Genomic DNA, 20,892 nt, shown 5'->3' on the forward strand with positions numbered 1-20,892 from the left:
TCATGTATGGGCAAGCAATTGGTCCTGCGGCAACTCCAAATGTGTTTACGTGTTTGAAATAGTGATTGAATACTGTTATGATTGATATGGAATAGTCTTGTGACCTTAGGGCGCATGCTAGTATCTTTATATGCGTGATTAATTCTGTGGAATGTGCCTACCCTTGCTTGATTGAGTCTATTCTCGGTTTTAAATTAGAGTTTCATAAGTATATATGTATTCTGGCTTCAAAATGGTTTTCGCTATATATTTCTACCTATATTGTATTTAACACGTTGGAGTGGGTTACCAGCATTATTCGCTGAACAGATATATTTGGCTTTCAGGCACAGATGAGTAGCTCCGGAGCGCGCTAGTTGGACCCGTGGGCTTAGTTAGTTTAGTTCTTTTATCGGCATGCGTGCCATGATGATGTACTTGACATTGATTTGGGGATTTCTGCTGTTTAGATACTTTAGCCTGTGCATCTGAGTTCTCCAGCTCAGATGTGGCATAGTATCCCAACAATTATGTTTAGTTATGCTTTGTTTGGGATTTAATGATAGAATTGCCTTTATTTCATAAGCATTAAAATTTTTAAAATTTAGGGGTGTTACATAAACACCTCAAACAAACCAAACAACAACCTTAAGACTAAGTTCTCAGGAAAGAAAGCTAGGAAGGAAAGCTAGAAGAGATGAAATGCTATGAAACTTACTGTGATTTTCTTGGATGTCTTGTGGAGCTTTTGGGGAGGAAGACAAGGTTGGAAATCAAGATGCAAAGTCTGATTGTGTTCTTATTTATAGGGGCACTAAACCCTAGGAGAATCCACAATGATTGGTGGAGGGTAAAAATGGCAAAAGGTTGGCTAAAGAATGCATCAGGCAAAGCTTTTGGGATATTGTGGTTCACCTAGCAACGTGGACCCAAGGGGTAGAATTGCTATTTTAAATACTTTGGGGTTGAAAAGGAATTTTCTCAAAAAATTTTCTAGATGAACACTTGTTTAAAGCTTCTCAGAATTCTCCCGTTCTCACTCAGATTGGTTTCTCAATTTAAAACTTGGTACGCGAGTTACCCGAAAATTTAGGATTTTGGATTTATAAAGGAATTTTGGTGTTGAATTAATTTAAAATGTGTCCAAAATAATTTATTCAAACACCAATTGATCGCAAAAATTTTTAATGGAGTAAAAATGGCTATTTTGGAATTTCTTAAAATTGGATTTATAAAATAAAAGTTTGGGTTGTTACAATCACAGATCCCACTTGGAAGGCTTCGCTCAGTATCATGCCCTCGTCACGGATCTCGTCGAAGATTAGCTGCAAATCTTCTACCTGACTTATCACGGTCTTTGAATCAACCATTTTGAAGTCAATCACGGTCTTTGAATCAACCATTTTGAAGTCCAAGAATCGGCCAACCACAAACGGGTGCGGTGCGGTGGGAAGCGCCCTCGAGTAAAAGACCTCGAGCAGTGCAATACATACCCCTCTTGCGAGGTCGGTCATCCTCCGTTAACGAACAGCAGTGCAATACATACCCTCCTCCGTTAACGAACAGCACGCCATTCAGGGTGTAGTTCACAGATTGAGCATGCAGTTTCCTCTTGAAGTTCGGTCCGCCGATTGGCGGTCTTCAAGGAAATTTGATTTGCACCTTCACCACCCCCCCCCCCCCCCCCCCGACGCGAGAGAGCCTTTATGCTATACAATTCTACAAGCTCCAAAAGAGCTCTTGTATAAAAAGGAGGGCAAATCCTCTTTCCAAACCAATGTGGGACAAAAGCTCACTTTTTCCCTTCATTTTCCAACTCAAATAGGTCTACTTTGAGAATCAATATCTCATTCACCCATTATCCGTTTTGAGCGTACAATATATCAATCTCTTCGTCTCACTACGAAGAATCCGAATCCACTTTGACCTGACCCAAATCGGAAGTGGACCCCACTGATAATTGTACCACAAAATAGCCACTAACATGTCATTTTAAGCTATTTTTTCCAACAAAAATAAGACGGAAGAAGCAGGGGGCCGGTCCTATCATTTTATAGGCCCGGGGCAGGATACAAAATGGGCCCCGGTTAATATATATTTCATGTCTAAAATTTAAATTAAATAAGGAAAAAATTATTAATGTCAATAACTTTAAATAAGATTAACAAGTTTTTAACAATTTTACATACACAACAATAATCATGAGAAAAATTTCTAGGTGCTTTCCTTAATGAAAAATAATAAATAATCGTATAAGTGCCTTCATAAATAAATAATATTATAGTTTATAAAAATGAATAAATAATTTAAAATCGAGTAAACTTATAAACAATAACATTTATCATAATAAATAATAAAGTAATTATTATTAAAAATTTATAAAACAATAATTACAAACATATGGAAAGCTAAAAATCTTTTTTTGACTAGGAGCAAGAAATTAAAATATTTCAAAACGCAATAAAGAAATGCAAAAAGATATGAAACATAATTATCTAGATAAAATAGTTTGAACATAAAGCATATTATAAATCACACATCTTCTATATTATTTATATGATTTTTATAAATACTTTTTTTTTAATACAAATACTTTTTCTTTTAAATAGATAAATTTTAAACTTTTGTAAGAATAATTTGAATACATATAATGACACATGATAGAAGCTTCTATATTACATTGATTAGATATTCATAAAAAGGTACGATAAAATTATCTTTTAATTTTTTTTATAAGTCAATCTCAAAATATATCATATAACCCTCTCCGTCCTATTTTTAGGTGTCTTGTTTGGTTAACATGAGTTGATTGAAGTTTTTTTAATTCAATTTTTCATAATATGTTTAGTATAAGTATATAAAAGTTTATAAATTTAGAAATTGCATTAAAAATGTTATGTCCCTGAACCTAAGAGAAGGAAGGTTGAAGGAAGGAATGGAGGATGCATGTGAGGTGGAAGAATTGAGCTCAGAAGCTAAGGGGAAACAAGGAAGAAAGTAAAAGTCGAGGGACCCAAACTATGTCGTTTTAAAAAAAAAGGAGGCTTCGCATCTACTTAACCAAACAACATCGTATGAAGCAGCCGTTGGAGCCGTTTAAATTAAGGGTCGGATGATGTCGTTTGGCTTCAGTCGTCATAACCGTGGAGAAAACCCTTCATGCGACGTCGTTTTATCATGAGGCCAGTATGGACAATGCAGCAAGAGTAGCAGCTAAAATTGTGGGAGTTTGTTAGATGTTTTGGATGTATTAGCAGCTTTATATATTCTGTTTGTAGAAGAGATATTTTTATGCTTTTTGGACAATTGTTTTTTGAGAATTCTATTCGAAATCCCCAATTTCTTCCCTAAACCCTAATTTCTTCTGCTTCTTCTTTACCCCTTTCTACTGTTTCATTGCTGCAAAATTCTGAGTTCACGACAAAAAATTGTATATTTAATAAATTTTTAAAATATACATTAGAATATAAGCAAAGAAGTAAAGTTGAGGAATTCTAAAATGTGAAAGGAAGGATTGGATCATGAGTCTTTGATTAAATGAGGTTAAAATTCAAGTATCTTACTAATCAAGTTAATTCACCTTACAATAAAATATATGTATATAAATTACTTATACTCAATACATATATACTATATATATAAGAGATAGGATGGGGCCCTCCCCCAGCCAAGGGCCCAACCTGCCTTTGCTCCAAGGCCGGCCCTGGGAAGAAGTACTATAAAATACACTCAATCATATGTAAAATTGTAACCATTTGAGTACACTTTATAGTTTGTGCAATTTTGTGTAATGTGATTTTAGAATCACAGTTTGAGTGCAATTCTATGCAACAAGAAACGCATTTTGTAATATTGCAGTGTAATTTGCACCTTTGTATCTATTTTGATTTGATTTGTCCCATATCTATAGTGGGAGTGGCTATACAGAAACACTAGATTTACATAATGTCCCATATCTATAGTGGGAGTGGCTATACACAAACACTAGATTTACATAATGTCCCATATCTATAGTGGGAGTGGCTATACACAAACACTAGATTTACATAATGCATACTTTCAAAATAGTAATTGCGGGGGTTCTTTCGTTACCAAAAAAAAGATTGATCTGCTGTGAATAAGTATATGTGGACAATTCTATATGTATTATACTATGATAATACATCTTCATCATTTGTAGTATTGTAGTTATACTAGAACTTTGTATATCTTGTATATTTTTTTTTGAATGTTACTGGCTCTATTACATTGTAGTATATGTTCAACTGTATATCTTGTATATATTATACTTACTTTCCTGCAATTGGATGATAAAAAACTGCGCCTAAGCGTCGGCCGACTGCCTAGCATATCACCATAATCGGGGATCTAGGCAGGCGGCTGACTAGACTGACTAGGTGCCGCCTAGGTCGCTTAGGTACTGATTGCCTAGACCGCCGGTTAGCTATTGTTCATTTTTATTTAATGGATTATTTCACTCAAAATGACGTTGGACTTGTTTGGTAAATGATAGATTTGTCAAAATTTTGACAGATTTGCAATTAAGGTCAAAATGTTGAAACTAATGTTTGGTAAAATGGTGGTTTGGAGCAACGGTTTGAGAATTTTGCTAACGCAGCATTTTGCAACATTTGCAATTTGCGTTTTGAGAAAAGAAAAGTCTTTTCCCAATACGCCCTCAACGTTTATATTTAAAAAAGAAAAAAAATTAAACTGTAAGGAGCTTAAAAGGCTCTTAGATGTCTTTTAGGTTAATATTTACTCCGTATATTTTAGTATTAACTATTAAAGTATTAAATAGTTTATAATTATCAAGTTTTAAAAATATTTTTTTAAAAAAATTAAATAATTTTTTTAAAATTAAAAATAAATAAATAAAATAAAAATACCCAAATGCCTTGACACCGATTAATCGGTGCCTAGGCGCTAAACGTCCCTGGGCACTTGAGGAGCGCTTAACGATTTTTTAAACTATCGTACTAGGTAAAACCTCAAAAACATCAGATTTTGATTAAACTAGAAAGAAATTAAGTCATCTCTTACCCCAAAATGTTGAATCCCCAACCCTAAGGGCTCCCCCACACCCAGCCAAACTCCGACCCGACAGAGCATGTGGGAGGATGTAAATCACGGTGATTTAATGGGTTAGTAAACAGGGCCAAATGCCGGTGCACACAAGGAATCTGCCCACTTTCGACATCTTACTCCAAATACTGCTCACTAAACCATTGAGTAAGCCCGTGCGGGTAAATTAGGCCATCTCATCCACAGGTCTTCATGTACGTCATTATCATGCATCCGTCCTAAACACTTTAAAGTCTCCCTTCTTAACTACCAGCTAAAAACAGAAGACTTGACCATGACTTTCAAGCTTTATTAGGAATGTTACTCCCCTAAACATGAGGGGCTTCAATTGAAATTATTTTACAAACAATATTTCATGCATGTATGAAATTTTGTATTTGTCCACATTGGTTTAATTATCTCATTAACTCAATTTGTACTCAGGTTACACAATTGACTTATAAACTCCGCTCAATAAATATAAAAAGTTATGACACTTGTCACAAATCATATCACTTCGATATAAAAATAAAAATAAAATCAAATAACATTTCTCTTAAATGGGTTGCGGGGTTACTCTGGGGCATTGGGGCGTTAGTCGATTTTTAATGAATCCTTGTTAATCATCACAAATTGAATTGGACGAGACTAGTTTAAAAAGAACCCCAAAAATGGTATTACTAGATGATGAGATAAATTGTGGTTAATTATATTACACAGGAGATGTTGCATGGACACCATTAATGGTGTTTGGCTTTATAGGGAAGAGGTATCTAAGCATCAATGGCAGGTTCCCCCTTGAAGCAATTCTGATAATACAGTTATAAATCCACAGCTTCTTGCAAAGCATATACCAAAGGAACACCATTACAGCAATGGCTTTAGAGATCCCACTCACCAGAAACAGGTACCTAAAACTATCAACATCCAGAGTCTTCACATTTGGCCCATCAGTCTCTTGAGGCAACAATGCTTCTTCCTTGTTAAACCATTTGTCTTCCAGCTCCTTAAGTTTCCCTTCTTCTCTAAGCTGAGCAATTGCTCCTGAAAACTCGGCAACCAAGGGCGAACCCTTCTGGAATGCCTTTGTGGAGTTTAAATTTTTAGTTTAAACAGAACGCATGTATAGAAATAATGCATGTCAATCATAATCCAAAATCAATAGGTTATTCCGATAAGTCTAAAAAATTATAAGGTTAAAGTTTGGCCCGATAAAATTGTTTTCTAAATAGAAAATAGAAAATAGAAAAGTTTTAGTTGAGTCTGTCTGCTGATAAACCCGAGCTAGGTTTTAAGGTTAGGATCAAGAATTTTTATACCCGACCAAAAAAATTAGATTAACCCGAACCGATGAGCTGGATCAACAACATGATATTTTAGGGTTAGCATAAAAATTTTAAACAAACCAAAAAAATTGATTAGCTCAAACGGACACCGAATAAGACTAACAGATTGCCATGTGTGAGCATGTATGTGATATCAGTTAAGTTAGCATAGAAAGACAGGCCGGATAGGATGCTTACGAAACTAAAGCCATTTGTAGTTGATGTAGTTTTGATGAGTGCATACTGAGATGGATACTTGGCAAGGAAGCTCTTGATATAAGGGATCTCATCAATTATTCCTCCAATAGATCCATTTGACAAAGCTTCATGGTAGTCTTCCCTGGAGATATAACGAATGAGCTTGGTGTCTGCAAAATTAGTGTTGTTGAAGATGATTCCCTGTGAGAAGAAACGGTAACCTATGTAATCACCCTTTGCAAGTTGAATCTGCTCAAGTGTCAGAAGTGAACTCAAAGTTGCAGTGTAGCTTGATGAGATTATGAACACAACTAGCATCCAGATGCATAGCACAAATCTTGAAAGATGGCTCAGCAATCTCTCTCCTGCATTTGCTCAGATCATTAATTCCTTATTTATATGTATAGAGTGCATGTAAACTGAAATATAATCCATGGCGATCAAGCTTAATTAATTACTCTGAGCATATACAAGAGTTGAGGAAGTGAACCACAAAATTGTTCCAAGTTGTTGAGCTGGAGAACCCTGAAACTCTTCATTCCTTTCATGTTCAATAAGCCAAATGGTGAAACCTGTGATGATGAAGGAAATGACAGTCACTATCCATAGATCTCTAGTAAATGGCTTCAAGAAGAACCACTTTCCTGTATTGCCCAACCGCGCCACAGTTCCCACCCCAGGATCAGTGTAAGGCAAGGTGAAGTCCACATATGAAGATCTGTTTGATGTAAAAGTTGTGTCTCCCACCACAGCATCAAACTTCTACACCATCCAAAAATTTATATCAATTTTTTTTTAGTGACGAGCGAAACTTGCAAATACTATCCAAAGGTTTACACAAGACCACAAGCCTAGTTATCTACAGTTGACTGACTTAAACCAAGGAGGTCAATAGACTCCTCGTGTTGGGAGTCGAACTAAGGGTCTACACAGCCATTACCCCTCGTGTTGGGAGTCGAACTAAGGGTCTACACAGCCATTACCTAAGGATCTGGACAAGACCACAATGAGATAAATCAGCGGCTCCCATTGAGAGTAGAACTAAGGATCGTCTATGCAGGACCACCATCCACGACCACAATGAGATAAACCAGAGATTGCATACAACTAATTGGCTCGAACGAAGAAGGCTTATAATAAGCGGCTCTCATTGAGAGTCGAACTAAGGATCTACACAGGACGGTAAACTAGTCCCATAGTTGATGACAGGCTCAAACCAAGAAGGTCAAATAGTCCGTTCCCATTGAGAGTCGAACTTGTAATCTTGTGTTTACTAAATCAACAGTCTGACCAACTTAGTTGGGATTTTGTGTTAAATTTAAGAAGTACATTGAATCAATAATAGCATATTCAAGAACTACCTGAACGTGTATCTGATAAATAAGATCATTGTAATTTCCTTGGCTTGGCTCATTATCATCCAAAACCACAAACCGGATGAAATCATATGGCACTTCATACCCTAAGATCCTAATGGCAGCATCAAACACATCAACACAAAAACCAGTGGCAGTGGTCTTACCAGTCTGGTTATCTTCACTCACTGCAATGAATTCATTGAACCCCTTCTTCACTGGTACCCCAATTCTTAGTCTTCTAATCTGGGTGTCTTTTGGTGTGGCTAAAGATGGCCCTGGCCAAATAATGGAACCAATATTCTTCTCGGGGAAGCCCGAAAGATTGGTCCAAAACCCAACTCTTTTTTCTCCTGGGCCTATCACATTTACTACTGCATATGTGTTGGACACAAGTTTGCCATCCAGAAGCTCAAACTGACCACTTAAGCCTGCAAATTTGCTGTGCAGAACAAGTGAATCACTGATATTAGCAGACCCTCTAATGGCTGTCAAGTTTTGATGGGCACTTTCAATGGCCTTTCCCAGTGCCCATACAGCATCATATGCCCTGATTCCAAATACATTTAACTCCATTGCATATGCAGCTTCTTTTTTCCACCTCAAAGTAAAATCTTGAAGCTTAGGGGAGTTTGGAACATAAGATTTGAATCCCACTGCTCCCTGCATTGATTCAATGGCTTCAGGATCCAATGTATGGAACAAATCCATTGTCTTATCCGTTACCATCCATGCATAACCTGCTGCCATCATTCCTAAAGTCTTGGCACTCTGGAAAAGGCGGGCGGCGAGGGGAGCTGACACATGCACAATGAAGATTGATGTCTGCATTTTCTTGAGCTTGTTGAGCTCTTCTTCAATAATTCGATTGTCTTCGGTGAGGGGAGAGAGGGTGCTCACATGAACTACACGCACATTATTGTCTTCTTGAAGAGTGTTGAGCAGATAGGATAGAGCTTTCATGGCGTCGCCAGCAGGCTGATCATGGATGATTATGACATTCTTCCATTTATGTGCTGCTACAAATGCAGTGACCCCTTTCAGACCTGTGCTCTCATCTTCTGAAACTTGGATCAAATAAGGATGTTGTGTTGAGGATGGTAGTGGCGAAAAGGAGAAGACAGGAACTTTAGCCTTATCACCCAGGATTGCCAGAAGGGTTGCCTCACTTGATGTTTCTGGCATTATAAAGATTGCTTCTACTTTGTTGTTCTCCAGAAGATGTTGAGCTGCATATTGGAGGCGATAAACTTCTTCAATACAAACTTGTATAACTCTAAAACAACCTTCTCAATGGTACACAATGTTCCAAGTTCGATTCTGCAGTCTATTTTAATTTGAGTCTGATTTACTAGCTAAGTAACCTAATTAAGCTGGTTTACCACTTTGAGGTTTACTTCTTTGTGATAATTTGTCAACTAGAATTACAAAACTGTCTTTACTCAAAGCGCACTTTTGAATAGTATCAACAGGCTTTTCCATAAGTCAAAGAACATAGATAAAAATATACAGTTCAGTTAATCAAACAATTAACTTGGTAAGCAATTTAAGTTAGGATTATAGAGCAGGCTTCACTAAAACGTACATTTGGGTAGTGGGGCTGCGGACTTACTATATTATCAACCTATTAATATGTTCTTTCATTACTATATTTAATATTGAAAAATTTTATTTAAAATAATTTTTTTAGAAATTAAATTATTCTAATTCTAAAAAAGTTTCTTTTTTAGGTGTTTCTGATATTATTTCTTGATATAAATAATAACTTTTGAGTCATTTATGAAATGTAAAGGAATACTAATATTAATTAATAAACAATACTCTGGTACTAAACTTGAAAAAGAAAGATTTTTTTTAGAACTAAAAGATTATTTTATTTTAGAAAGATATATTTTATAATTTTTTAAATAAAATAATCCCCATGCTAACAAGTTAATAGTATAATGTATTGGTTAACATTTTTATTAATTATACAAGTAACTTGAGTTTTACATGATATGAAGATGTGATAGACTATATAATTAGGTAGCGGGTTGAATGATACAACAAAAGTATGTAACGTACGTGACAATGACAATAACAACGTAAAAATAACAAATTAGTGGCTAAGAAAGTGATATGAGAGTAAAGTATTTCTATTTGACAAAAAAGTTTAAAATAAGAATAATCGATCATTTGGTTTGATGTGAAACTGTCTTACGTGAGATATGTTTATCTTAATTTTTAGCCAATATATAACAATTTTCTACAAGTTCGCAAGTATTATATTTTAACGGAAAAAAAAAAGTGTTACGGAGTATATTGTACCTATTAATTCATTCAAATTTATAATTTCTTTAAAAATAATAAGATTTTTGTCACCTCTAATATTTATTTAATCCAAGTTTTTTGGGTATTACGTTTTCTTTGTTTTTTGTTTGTTAGAAAAATCACTAAACAATGTCCACTTCAAGAAACTTGTGATATTTTTTGTCAATGGATTGTACGTGTCCAATCAAAACGGATTGAAAATGTCATGAACTTACCATAGATTATTATTTATTACAAATTGGACGATATTTTGCCCATGATACTGTAAAAGGTGAAAGTAAATTATGAAATAACTTATTAAAATAATAATAATAATAATAATAATAATAATAATAATAATAATAATAATAATAATAATAATAATAATAATGTTTTTGAGGTGATTTTTTTTTTAATAATTTTTTCGTCCACTTTAATGGATGGAAATTCGAACAAAATGTCGCCATTTTTATATGGACAAAGTTCGAAAATCGAAAAACATATGAAAATTTTGGGATTGACTATTTTTTTTTTTTTTTTTTTTTGGGTTGGCTAGGAAATTTGCAGTAAATAATGGAGTGTGCTTGGGTAAATTTTATTAGGTAAATTGTACTAGGAAAGTCTTGTGCAACATATTACTCAATCAATTTAAAGGGATAGTTTAAGTGTCAAATGAGCCAAAGCTAATCAGAGCTCATGTGCCTCTAGGAGCGAATTGGGATTAGTCAGGCGGACTCAGACCATTAAACGGATCTAGAAAAATTCTTAACACCTCGTGGTTTACAAAAAAAAAAAAAAAAAAAAAATTAAAAAGAAAATTTAAAAAAGACTCTAGCAAATGAATTGTCAAGAATCAAACTAGTATAATATACAAGAATCATGCTCTGTTCACTTAATCACTTTTTTTTAAATAACTTTTTTATCCAATAGTTTATGAGTTTGACTATGTCTGCTTTCAATATTTTACTTTCTCAATTTTATTTCTTGATGTAGCGGATACTCAATTTTATTTTTTTTTTCATGTGAGCTTCATTACACATATCTACATTAAGATTTTAAGTGTGAGAATAAAAGTTAAGATTAAGAGAATAAAAGTACACCTAGTATTTTTCATAGTTTAAAACTAAAGAAGAAAGAGGAGTATGCAAAATTTACACTGACCGGCGGTGAGAGCAAGCAATGGGTCGCCTTCGGAATTCCTAACGTGAAGATGAATCCTCGTCCCGTTAGGCCGCTCATTATAATCGAAAACCGCCATTGTTACACAGCTCCGGACAACCTTCCCCATCGCCGATCCCTCGTCCACCACCACTCCGACGTTAAAATTCCCCCCCGGCGGCGGTCGGAACGCCGCACGCGACGACGTAAACTCACCAAACAACAGAAATATAATCAAAGAATAAATCATATTACATTTTCTCATCCCTCCTGCCGTTCAGACAATCATCAGTTTCAATCCTATATATATATCATATACATGATAGATAGATATGAAGTTGAATGACTAATTCATACAGAATTTACTATGAAGCTTCTAAGATATGGAAGTCGTTAATTGCTGTCATGACGTGGACGTTAACCAATGCCGTGTAATTACTTTGTTGCCCCCGAAGACTTTGACCATTAACCAATAGCGGCTGTCGGCTGAAAGTCTTCGATTTGCGCTTTTTAAAATGATGAAGAATTCCAACATTAAAGCAACTAATAATAATAATTAATGAAATCTTAGGTTTCTACATTTATGCTAACTTGTGAATTGTCGAATCCAAGTATTTAAGGCTTATATTAGGTTTTCTAATATATATATATATATATATATTCCTTTTCAAAGAAATTACTGCGCAATTTCCCCATATGTAATCATGTATAGTGATGTGTGTGGATAATGACGGGTTATGAACCACTATATTCGCTATCTGATATATCTTTGGTAGCTGAGGGCATAATATATAAAATATAAATATTTAACTCAACTATTATCTTAACTCCATTACAAAAGTTAATTCATTAGTGACTATTTTGTTTAAATTTATAATTTTAAAATTTCTTGTGAAGCAAATACGAGATTGTATTATTGCCACCTCTTGAGAAGTCGAAATTCACAACAGCCTACTCTAAACTGCTAACCCTTTGAACTCTTCTTGACATCAAATTGTTCCTTTTCCCCTTTTTATGACTTCAGTCCGGGCCACCTACTATCACGTTCACAAAACCACTCATGCACGTATGTGAAATACTTTAACACACGTTAAAAAATATATAAGTTTATCAAACGTAGTGAAATATTCGATTTTATTACAGCGTAAAATTAAATATAAATATATGTCAATTAGGAGGGAATTAGAATATAAATTATTCAATTTTGCCTAGTCGGTAAAATAGTTGTGAAAATGCACAGAAATTACATACGACATATGCTTCGATGTACGAGAATGACTTAGAAAAGTATGGAGTGTACGTTACATTGAATTGGCATTTTTTCTTTCAATATTTGATTTACAGACCCTAACTTACAAAACACCAAAACCATAAGTACAAGGTGTGACTTTAGTGAAGTTCGTCTTATAATCTTCACTGCTGGAAATTTCGCTATTTCCGTCCAACAATAATGTTGGTCGGTAATTTGAAAAAAATCACAACTTTCTGTCGTAGATAGGGATGGACGAAAAGTTGGATGGAATTTCCGTCCAACATTCGCGCGTTGGACGGAGGTTCCGACCGACACTAAATGTTAGACGGAAATTTCATCCTACCGTTGCGTGTTGGTCGGAAAATTGAATTCACTAATTGGTGAAATACAAAATAATAGGTATTATTATATACCGTCCAACAACACCAACATTGTTGTTGGACGGAAATCGAAATATTTAAGTTTTTAGGCGGAAAGAATGCTCATTTTTTACAAAATTTTGGGCGGTACCCTACTCATCTCCCTCTTACACACTTAGACCAAAGTCACCAAATCCTTCGCACACTTACAGTCTGAGCTCCATCGCACAACCAAACGCCTACGCATGCCGTCACAGCCGCCTCCGCTGCCAGGAAAGCCTCCCCGTCGTCTTCGCTCCCACCACCGGAGTCGCCGTTTGCTCTTCGGCCTCTGTAGTTGAAGTTCGTCGGCCTGTTCTCCGAAGGTGTCGCACACTCGCACTGAACTACTGAAGGTCGAAACCCTCGTCCTAAACCCTTGAGTCGCCGTCTGCTTTCCGGCCTCCGCAGCAGAAGTCCGTCGCCCTGTTCTACGAAGCCGTCGCACTGAACTACTGAAGGCCAAAGCCGTCGCTGTGAGTGGCCGTCTGCTCTCCGGCCTCCGCAACCGCAAGCTGCACAGGTAATAGTTTTTTTCTCTATAATTTTTTTTTAAATACAAGTATTTTAGATTTGTGAACTCCAAGAGCATATGCGATTGTGGACTGAATTTCCAGAAAAGTGACCAATTGTGCTTACTGAAATTTATGTTTGACTTGTACTAAATTAATGGAGTCTGAGATTGGTTGCCCACCAACTGTTTGTGAAAAGTCTTATGTGAGCATGACTCTAAAATTAGTGTTGATCACATAATAAATTATTCTGTTAAACAATCTAAAAATTTGAACTTTTAACAAAAAATTACTTTACCAAGAGCGAAATATGTTGCAATAGGTCAATAAATTGATTAATATTCTTAGGCTCTATTTGAATTTGACTGATGTTGGACTGTATTCATCATACCTTTGAGGCTTAATGTTCATGATTTCTTTGAATTGCAACTTTGACTTAGAAGACAAAAAAGTGAATAATGTAATGGATATCCAGCTTCTCATATTCTTTCTCAGGTTTACTATAGGAATTTGGATTTCTTCAAGTTATTTTTGGAGTGAAGCATATGCAGATGTGTTCTGAACTATGCATTTTGCTACAATAAGAATCATTAAGCCATCCAAGTAGAAAATATTTTGAATAAGTTATTAGCTTATTAAGTTTTTAGTTCACATGTTGATATTTACTTTTATTTGTTATTACTTGGTGTTTCTTCTGTTTAGCGGCTAACTATTGTGCTAATGAAAGAGGACATGGCCGGACATAGAGAAGAGCAAATGCAAGTAGTACTGCTATGTTGGAGGTTTGGTTGAGATGCAATTTACTTTGGATTTTTCCAACATTTTTGGAAGTGGTTTTATTATATACAAGTGACATTACTACTGGGAAGTTGTCCCCAGAATGCCTTCTTGATTACTTGGACCTATCATCGGAGTATACAGCTTCAGAAATTGCTAATAGAATTGAGGCTGCAATGCATATCTGGAGGCAGAAGCACAAAAAGAAGCAATAAAAACCGTAAGATTATTTTTTGCTCCCTATTATATACATGTGCATACTCATATTAACTACTCATTTAACACATTGAATCCAATTTTTCAGGATATGGATTCCATGAGGATGGATTATAGGTACGTATTACCTGGCTTATTTCCTGTTCTTAATTATTTCATTACTTAGTGTCACAATGGTGTTGTTAGGCTGGTATGATCATTGCATACAGGTTGTTAAAGAAGAGTTGCAGTCCTCTGGACAACTCAAAACACATGGTACCTTTCGTTAGGATGGTATGATCACTTTTCCATTTTCATATCCAAGTTGGTAAATTTAGTAATTTCATTAAAAATGATTGACAAGTAGCAACCCAGGTTGATCTTGGCCTAGCAGATGCGTACATTCATGGAGATACTCTTTTGTAGATAAAACAAGTCTTATTAATATTTTCAAGGTAAGAAATGCACCCAAGTTTCACAAATGTACATATTTTGCTGCTACTTAGGACCTATGAATTTATTCTACATAATTTGAACATTTCCTAGAGTATCAATATTATGCATTGTAGGCATCATGATATGCATGCCATGTGCAAGAAGGATTTATAACACTACTGTATTACATTCTACTTATTGTTTTGGTTGATAAATAGATGAGTGGTATTTAATGAGGGATTTTTCATAGGGGATGGTTCCCTCATACTTTGCTCATGTTCTGGCTCTTCCTTTAGACTAAATTGCTTTACCTTAGTGTGTGCGCTGGGCTACACTTGTAATCTAAATATAAATGTTTCTATTGTTTTGTTTTTTATTTTTGTAGATGAGGGAGAAAAAAAGCTTATTGGCTGAAGAACAGGTTACAAATTCTTGAGATTATAAACTGGAGCTAACCCGGTGATTGACTAAAAGATGAAACACCAGCGCCCTCTGAAGATTAAGTACTTTATGTTTTTAAAACTTTTTTGTGTGTATGACACTAGTGCATTGTTTAAATATTTATGGATTAGATACGATACTATCTTTTTGTTTTAAATAATTTTGATATTGAAATATATTTTCATTTTAAATTTAGATAGTGTGTACATTATTTTGTAAATGATATAGAATGTATTGACACAAAATTATAACAAGATCAAAAAAAAATTATATAAATTTAGATTTTCTTGGTTACAAATTCCGGCCAACTTGTTAGTCACAATTTCCATCCAACGGTTCAAAATTGGACGGAAACTCTCATTTTAAAATGTGGGTTACCATCCGGATTTTTCGTCCAACGGGTCAAAGTTAGTCACAATTGTTGACCAACCTGTTGGTCGGAATTTTTGTTCAACGGGTCAAAGTTGGACGGAAGTTTCCATCCTAAAATAGTGGATTGTCATTCGGATTTTCCGTCCAAACGGGTCAACGTTGGACGGAAATTCACATCCTAAAAATGGTGGGTTACCATCCGGATTTTCCGTCCAACTTTGACCTATTGGACGTAAATTCCGTCCGACATCTGATGTAGGACGGAATTAGCGATGTTGATTTTTCCGAGGTCTCATTTTGGACGGAATGTTGGACGGAAACCCGTTTTCCGACCAATAACCTCCGTTTTCCGTCCAATTTTCGTTGGACGGAAATAACAGAATTTCCAGCAGTGCTTAACCGACAAAGAATCACAATTTCACAAGTAGGTAAATCATTTTAGGTTTAATAAGTTGTGAAATTTTATGATTATCAAACTAATTGTCTAATCAATTCAATTGAAATAACTAATATAATAATATTATATACGGAGTAATGTGTTGTAAATATTTATATTTATGGCTATTAAACTATTAGACCTTTCACTAGCTTAGCCTTTAATCATGTTTTGATGTTGTGTACTTGAAAGGTTGTATATGATCACTATATAGGTGAGTGAAGGTGAATGAAAGAATACACACTTACATGGTTGTGATGCTCAATTGTGTTCTTCTCCTTCTTCCTAGCTTCTTATTGCTTTATTCTACTCACGTATACACATACATACAAACCTCGGGCTACTACCGTGCAGACACCGCGAGACAACTAACGAGTTGATAGGCCAAAACGTAACACGTTATCAGCACGAATCGCCAACATATCCCTCGGTGAACGGTATGCTCGGACCTGTTATAATACATGTTTTTATACTAGGCAAGCATGTTCATAGGATTCATATAATATATGATTGATATGATACATATTGATTCTGAAATTTGAAATATGAATTACACATATTGGTTCGTATATATATGTGCTTGAAAATTCCTAATATGAATGTGTATGAGAACATATGAAATGTGTTTTGTAGATCATGCCTTCTATTACTAGACGAGAATTTACTGAGCTCGCACTTGACAGAAGCAACTATTTGACTTGGGCTCTAGACATCGAGATTCACCTCGCGTCTAAAGAACTGAGCCAAACCATTGCTGCCGAGTCATAGTGTACTAACGGCCAGAAGGCGCAGGATCTCATTTTCTTACGTCACCACTTGAACCACGACCTGGAAAATGGATATTTGACTGAAAAGGACCCTTTTTGCATTATGGAAGTCCCTGAAGGACCGTCAAGAAGTTTCAGAGAAAGACTTTAGTGATCAAGAATGATCTATTTTATGTTCAATTGGTTTATGAACCTATTTTTTTGTATCGTTTTCTTTTGGATTATGAAGTTATGTTTTTCATATCATTTTTATGACTTGTTATCTATGTCTTTCTATTTTATCATGGTAAATGGTTCACCCCCTCTTTTTTTTTTTTAACCTTCACATGTTATTTTTGTGACAAGGCATTGGTTAATTAGCAACGAACAGCCAATGTTCGAGAAGTAACCCCGAAGATCTTACAACATTGCAAAGTTGTTGGTCGCACAATGGAGCATGAACCAACATTGTGTTTAGTGGATAGTGCAACCACGCGTACTATCCTAATGGATATGAGGTTCTTTCGTACCTTAAACAAATCAAGTAGTAATATTACTACCATTTCTAATGATCAGGTACAAATAGTGGGCTCCGAAAGAGCATCTATCATCCTCCCTAAGGGTACAAAGCTACTGATTGAAAATGCTTTGTTATACCCTCAATCTAAACGAACCTTTCTGAGTTTCAAGGATATTCGTTTGAATGGTTTCCATATTGAAACCAAGACTAAGAACAATGAGGAGTTCTAATCATGACTCAGTTGATCACTGGTAAAAAACGAGAGGTCGAGGAACTTGCCTCTTTATCTTCTGGGTTATATTATACCTATATACAACCCAATGATTCATTTGTTGCACTAACCATGAAACTCAAAAATCCACATTCTTTTCAAATGTGGCATGACTGTCTGGGTCATCCTGGACAGAATATGATGAGTCGGATCATATCTAATTTTGCTGGGCATAACCTGTCGAGATCTCAGGTACTTTCGCCAAATATGTTTACATGTGTGGCTTGTGCGAAAGGTAAATATATTGTACGCCTGTCGCGTACTAAGGTTGGACATGAATCGCCTATATTTCTGCAGCGATTACAGGGCGATATTTGTGGACCTAGCTATTAGTCCACCTTCTTGACCATTTAGATATTTTATGGTCCTTATTGATGCTTCCACTTGTTGAACTCATGTTAGTCTACTGTCCACGAGGAACAAAGCTTTCGCTAAATTTGTTGCGAAAATTATTGAGTTGAATGTCCAATTCCCAGATTATCCCATTAAATCAATAAGAATGGATAATGCTGGAGAATTCACGTCAACAGCTTTCAATGATTATTGTATGGCCTTGGGCATCAAAGTGGAGCATCTTGTACCTTATGTCCATACTCAGAATGGCTTGGCTGAGTCTCTAATTAAGCATATTAAATTAACCGCTAGACCATTACTGCAAAAGTCTGGTTTACCGGTCTCATGTTGGGGACATGCAGTATTACATGCTGCAGCCATAATACAAATTCGACCCAGTGCATATCATGATTATTTCCCCTTGCAACTACTATGTGGTGTAGAACCTAACATTTCCCATGTACGTGTATTTTGATGTGCAGCGAAAACTAGGTATATTTGTTGGTTATGAATCTCCTTCCATCATTAAATACCCAGATCTCATGACTGGAGATCAGTTTACTGCGAGGTACGCTGACTGCATTTTTTTATGAAGATCATTTTCCGGCATTAGGGGGAGATAAAAGACCTTATTTAACGAAATGCCGAGAAATCTCATGGGATGAAAATGATCTTCAGTATCTAAACCCACGTACTAGTCAAACTGAACTAGAAGTTCAGAAAATAATAAATTTGCAAAAACTTGCAAATAATCTGCCAGATGCGCTTACTGATTATAAAGGAGTAACTAGGTCGTATATTCCTGCAGAAAATGCTTCATCAAGAATAATTGTCCCCAAAGGACCAAATACTAACACTGACACTACCCAACGCTAGAAGCGTGGAAGACCAGTTGGTGCAAAAGATTTAAATCCACGGAAAACTAAAAACAATAAGCAATCACAGTTACTCCAAAATCGTCCTGAAAAAATAAAACCAGTGTAAATACACATGCTACAAATAAATCTAACACTGGGATTACGGAAAGACTTGGTTGAATTAAATATAGAATATGCCATAAACTTTCTCGAAACAGGATAAAATCTTAATAGAAATGTAACAGTCGTCGACGACCAATTCGCCTCTATAATTGCTCTTCACATTTCTTTCAATAATCTGGATCCAGAACCAAAAACTATAGTGGAGTGCCGGAAGCGCTCTGATTGGTTGAAATGGAAAGAAGCAATTGTGGTTGAGCTCAACTCGCTAAATAAAAGAAAAGTGTTTAGTCCTCCTATACTTACCCCTAAAGGCGTGATCCCAGTAGGATCCAAATGGCTATTTGTACGAAAGAGGAATGAACAAAATGAGGTGGTTAGATACAAAGCGAGACTGGTAGCTCAAGGGTTCTCACAGAGACCCGGAATTGATTTTGATCAAACATACTTTCCTGTTATTGATGACATTTCATTCCGCTATTTAATATCACTGCAGTAAACATGAAATTAGATATGCAGTTGATGGATGTAGTGACAGCTTACCTTTATGGGTATTCAAAATTCCAATATGAAGGAGAAAGATCAAAACATGTATAGCATCAAACTTCAAAGGTCATTATATAGCTTGAAGCAATCTGGGAGAATGTGGTATAACCATTTGAGTGAATTCCTCCCGAAGAAGGGATATGTTAAAAATGATATTTGCCTTGTATATTCATTAAGAAGTCATCTAATGGTTTCTGTATTATATCTGTCTATGTCGATGACATGAACATTATTGGGACAAAGAAAGACCTTATAGAAGCATGTTCATGCTTAAAGGCAAAATTTGAAATGAAAGGGAAAAACCAAGTTTTGTCTCGGCCTGCAGATCGAGCATCTCTCCAATGGAATTTTCATTCACCAAGCTAACTATGTTAATAAATTATTGGAGAAATTCTATATGGATAAATCTCATCCCCTTAGCACTCCAATGGTAGTCCGGTCCCTTGAAGCGGAAAAGGACCCATTTAAGCCTAAGGAGGATAATGAGGACGTACTAGGACCTGAAGTTCCTTACCTAAGTGCTATTGAAGCCTTGCTTTATCTGGCTAATTGCACTAGACCGGATATTGCTTTCTCGGTGAATTTACTTGCTAGATTTACTATCTCTCCAACCAGAAGACATTAGAGTGGAATAAAGCGTATCTTTAGATATCTCCAAGGGACAAAAGACCTTGGTATTTATTTTGAAAACAACCAGGACATTACTTTGACGGGGTATTCAGACGCTGGTTATATGTCTGACCCTCATACTGCTAAATCGCAAACTGGTTATGTTTTCCTTTGTGGAGGTACAGCTATATCTTGGAGGTCCATTAAACAGACCTTAGTTGCTACCTCATCTAATCACTCGGAGATAATTGCTTTATATGAAACCGCACGCGAATACGTATGGTTGAGGTCACTAATACAGCATATCCATCGCTCATGCGGAACAATGAGCAATGTTGATTCCCCGATTATCCTATATGAGGACAATGCAACATGTGTTGCACAGATGAGTAATGGGTACGTTAAAGGAGACCTTACTAAACATATCGCTCCTAAATTCTTTTACCCACATGAACTCCAGAAGAGTGGTGAGATACTCATTGAAAAGGTTCACTCTAGTGAAAATCTGGCAGATTTGTTCACTAAGTCCTTGCCTACATCCACCTTTGAGAAGTATGTTTATAAAATTGGGATGCGAAGGTTAGGATGACTGTTGTCTTTAGAGGGAGCGATAAACTCGAAAGTTTAAATCTGGAAGATGATGCCCGGAAGGCTTACGGTTGTACTCTTTTTCCCTTAGCTAAGTTTTTCTCCCACTGGGTTTT

General features: G+C 35.8%; 1 protein-coding gene and 2 long non-coding RNA genes across 6 annotated transcripts; 2 read left to right on the forward strand and 1 right to left on the reverse strand.

The window, feature by feature from the left end:
- Positions 1 to 5,540: 5,540 nt before the first annotated feature.
- Positions 5,541 to 11,660, reverse strand: LOC109173321 (glutamate receptor 1.2-like). 4 transcript variants are annotated; one of them, XM_019322558.1, is made up of 6 exons: positions 11,372 to 11,660; positions 8,441 to 9,195; positions 7,928 to 8,410; positions 7,025 to 7,328; positions 6,567 to 6,931; positions 5,541 to 6,127 (listed from the first exon to the last, which is right to left on the reverse strand). In XM_019322558.1, the coding sequence occupies exons 1-6, from the start codon at positions 11,631 to 11,633 to the stop codon at positions 5,756 to 5,758; spliced, it is 2,541 nt and encodes an 846-aa protein (XP_019178103.1). In that variant the 5' UTR covers positions 11,634 to 11,660; the 3' UTR covers positions 5,541 to 5,755. The 4 variants fall into 4 exon arrangements, with proteins under 4 accessions (XP_019178103.1, XP_019178116.1, XP_019178110.1 ...); XM_019322571.1 differs by having other exon boundaries at positions 7,025 to 7,138; positions 7,211 to 7,328; positions 7,928 to 9,195; XM_019322565.1 differs by having other exon boundaries at positions 7,928 to 9,150.
- Positions 11,661 to 13,140: 1,480 nt separating this feature from the next.
- On the forward strand, positions 13,141 to 14,854 carry LOC109174578. The gene is made up of 4 exons (XR_002053117.1): positions 13,141 to 13,541; positions 14,233 to 14,527; positions 14,612 to 14,640; positions 14,733 to 14,854. It is a non-coding gene; the product is annotated as an uncharacterized LOC109174578 (long non-coding RNA).
- Positions 14,855 to 14,866: 12 nt separating this feature from the next.
- Positions 14,867 to 15,573, forward strand: LOC109174584. The gene is made up of 2 exons (XR_002053118.1): positions 14,867 to 14,957; positions 15,323 to 15,573. It is a non-coding gene; the product is annotated as an uncharacterized LOC109174584 (long non-coding RNA).
- The last annotated feature ends 5,319 nt before the right edge of the window (positions 15,574 to 20,892 follow it).

Source organism: Ipomoea nil, unplaced genomic scaffold (genome assembly GCF_001879475.1).
Source record: "Ipomoea nil cultivar Tokyo-kokei standard unplaced genomic scaffold, Asagao_1.1 scaffold0146, whole genome shotgun sequence".
NCBI classification, from domain to species: Eukaryota; Viridiplantae; Streptophyta; class Magnoliopsida; order Solanales; family Convolvulaceae; genus Ipomoea; species Ipomoea nil.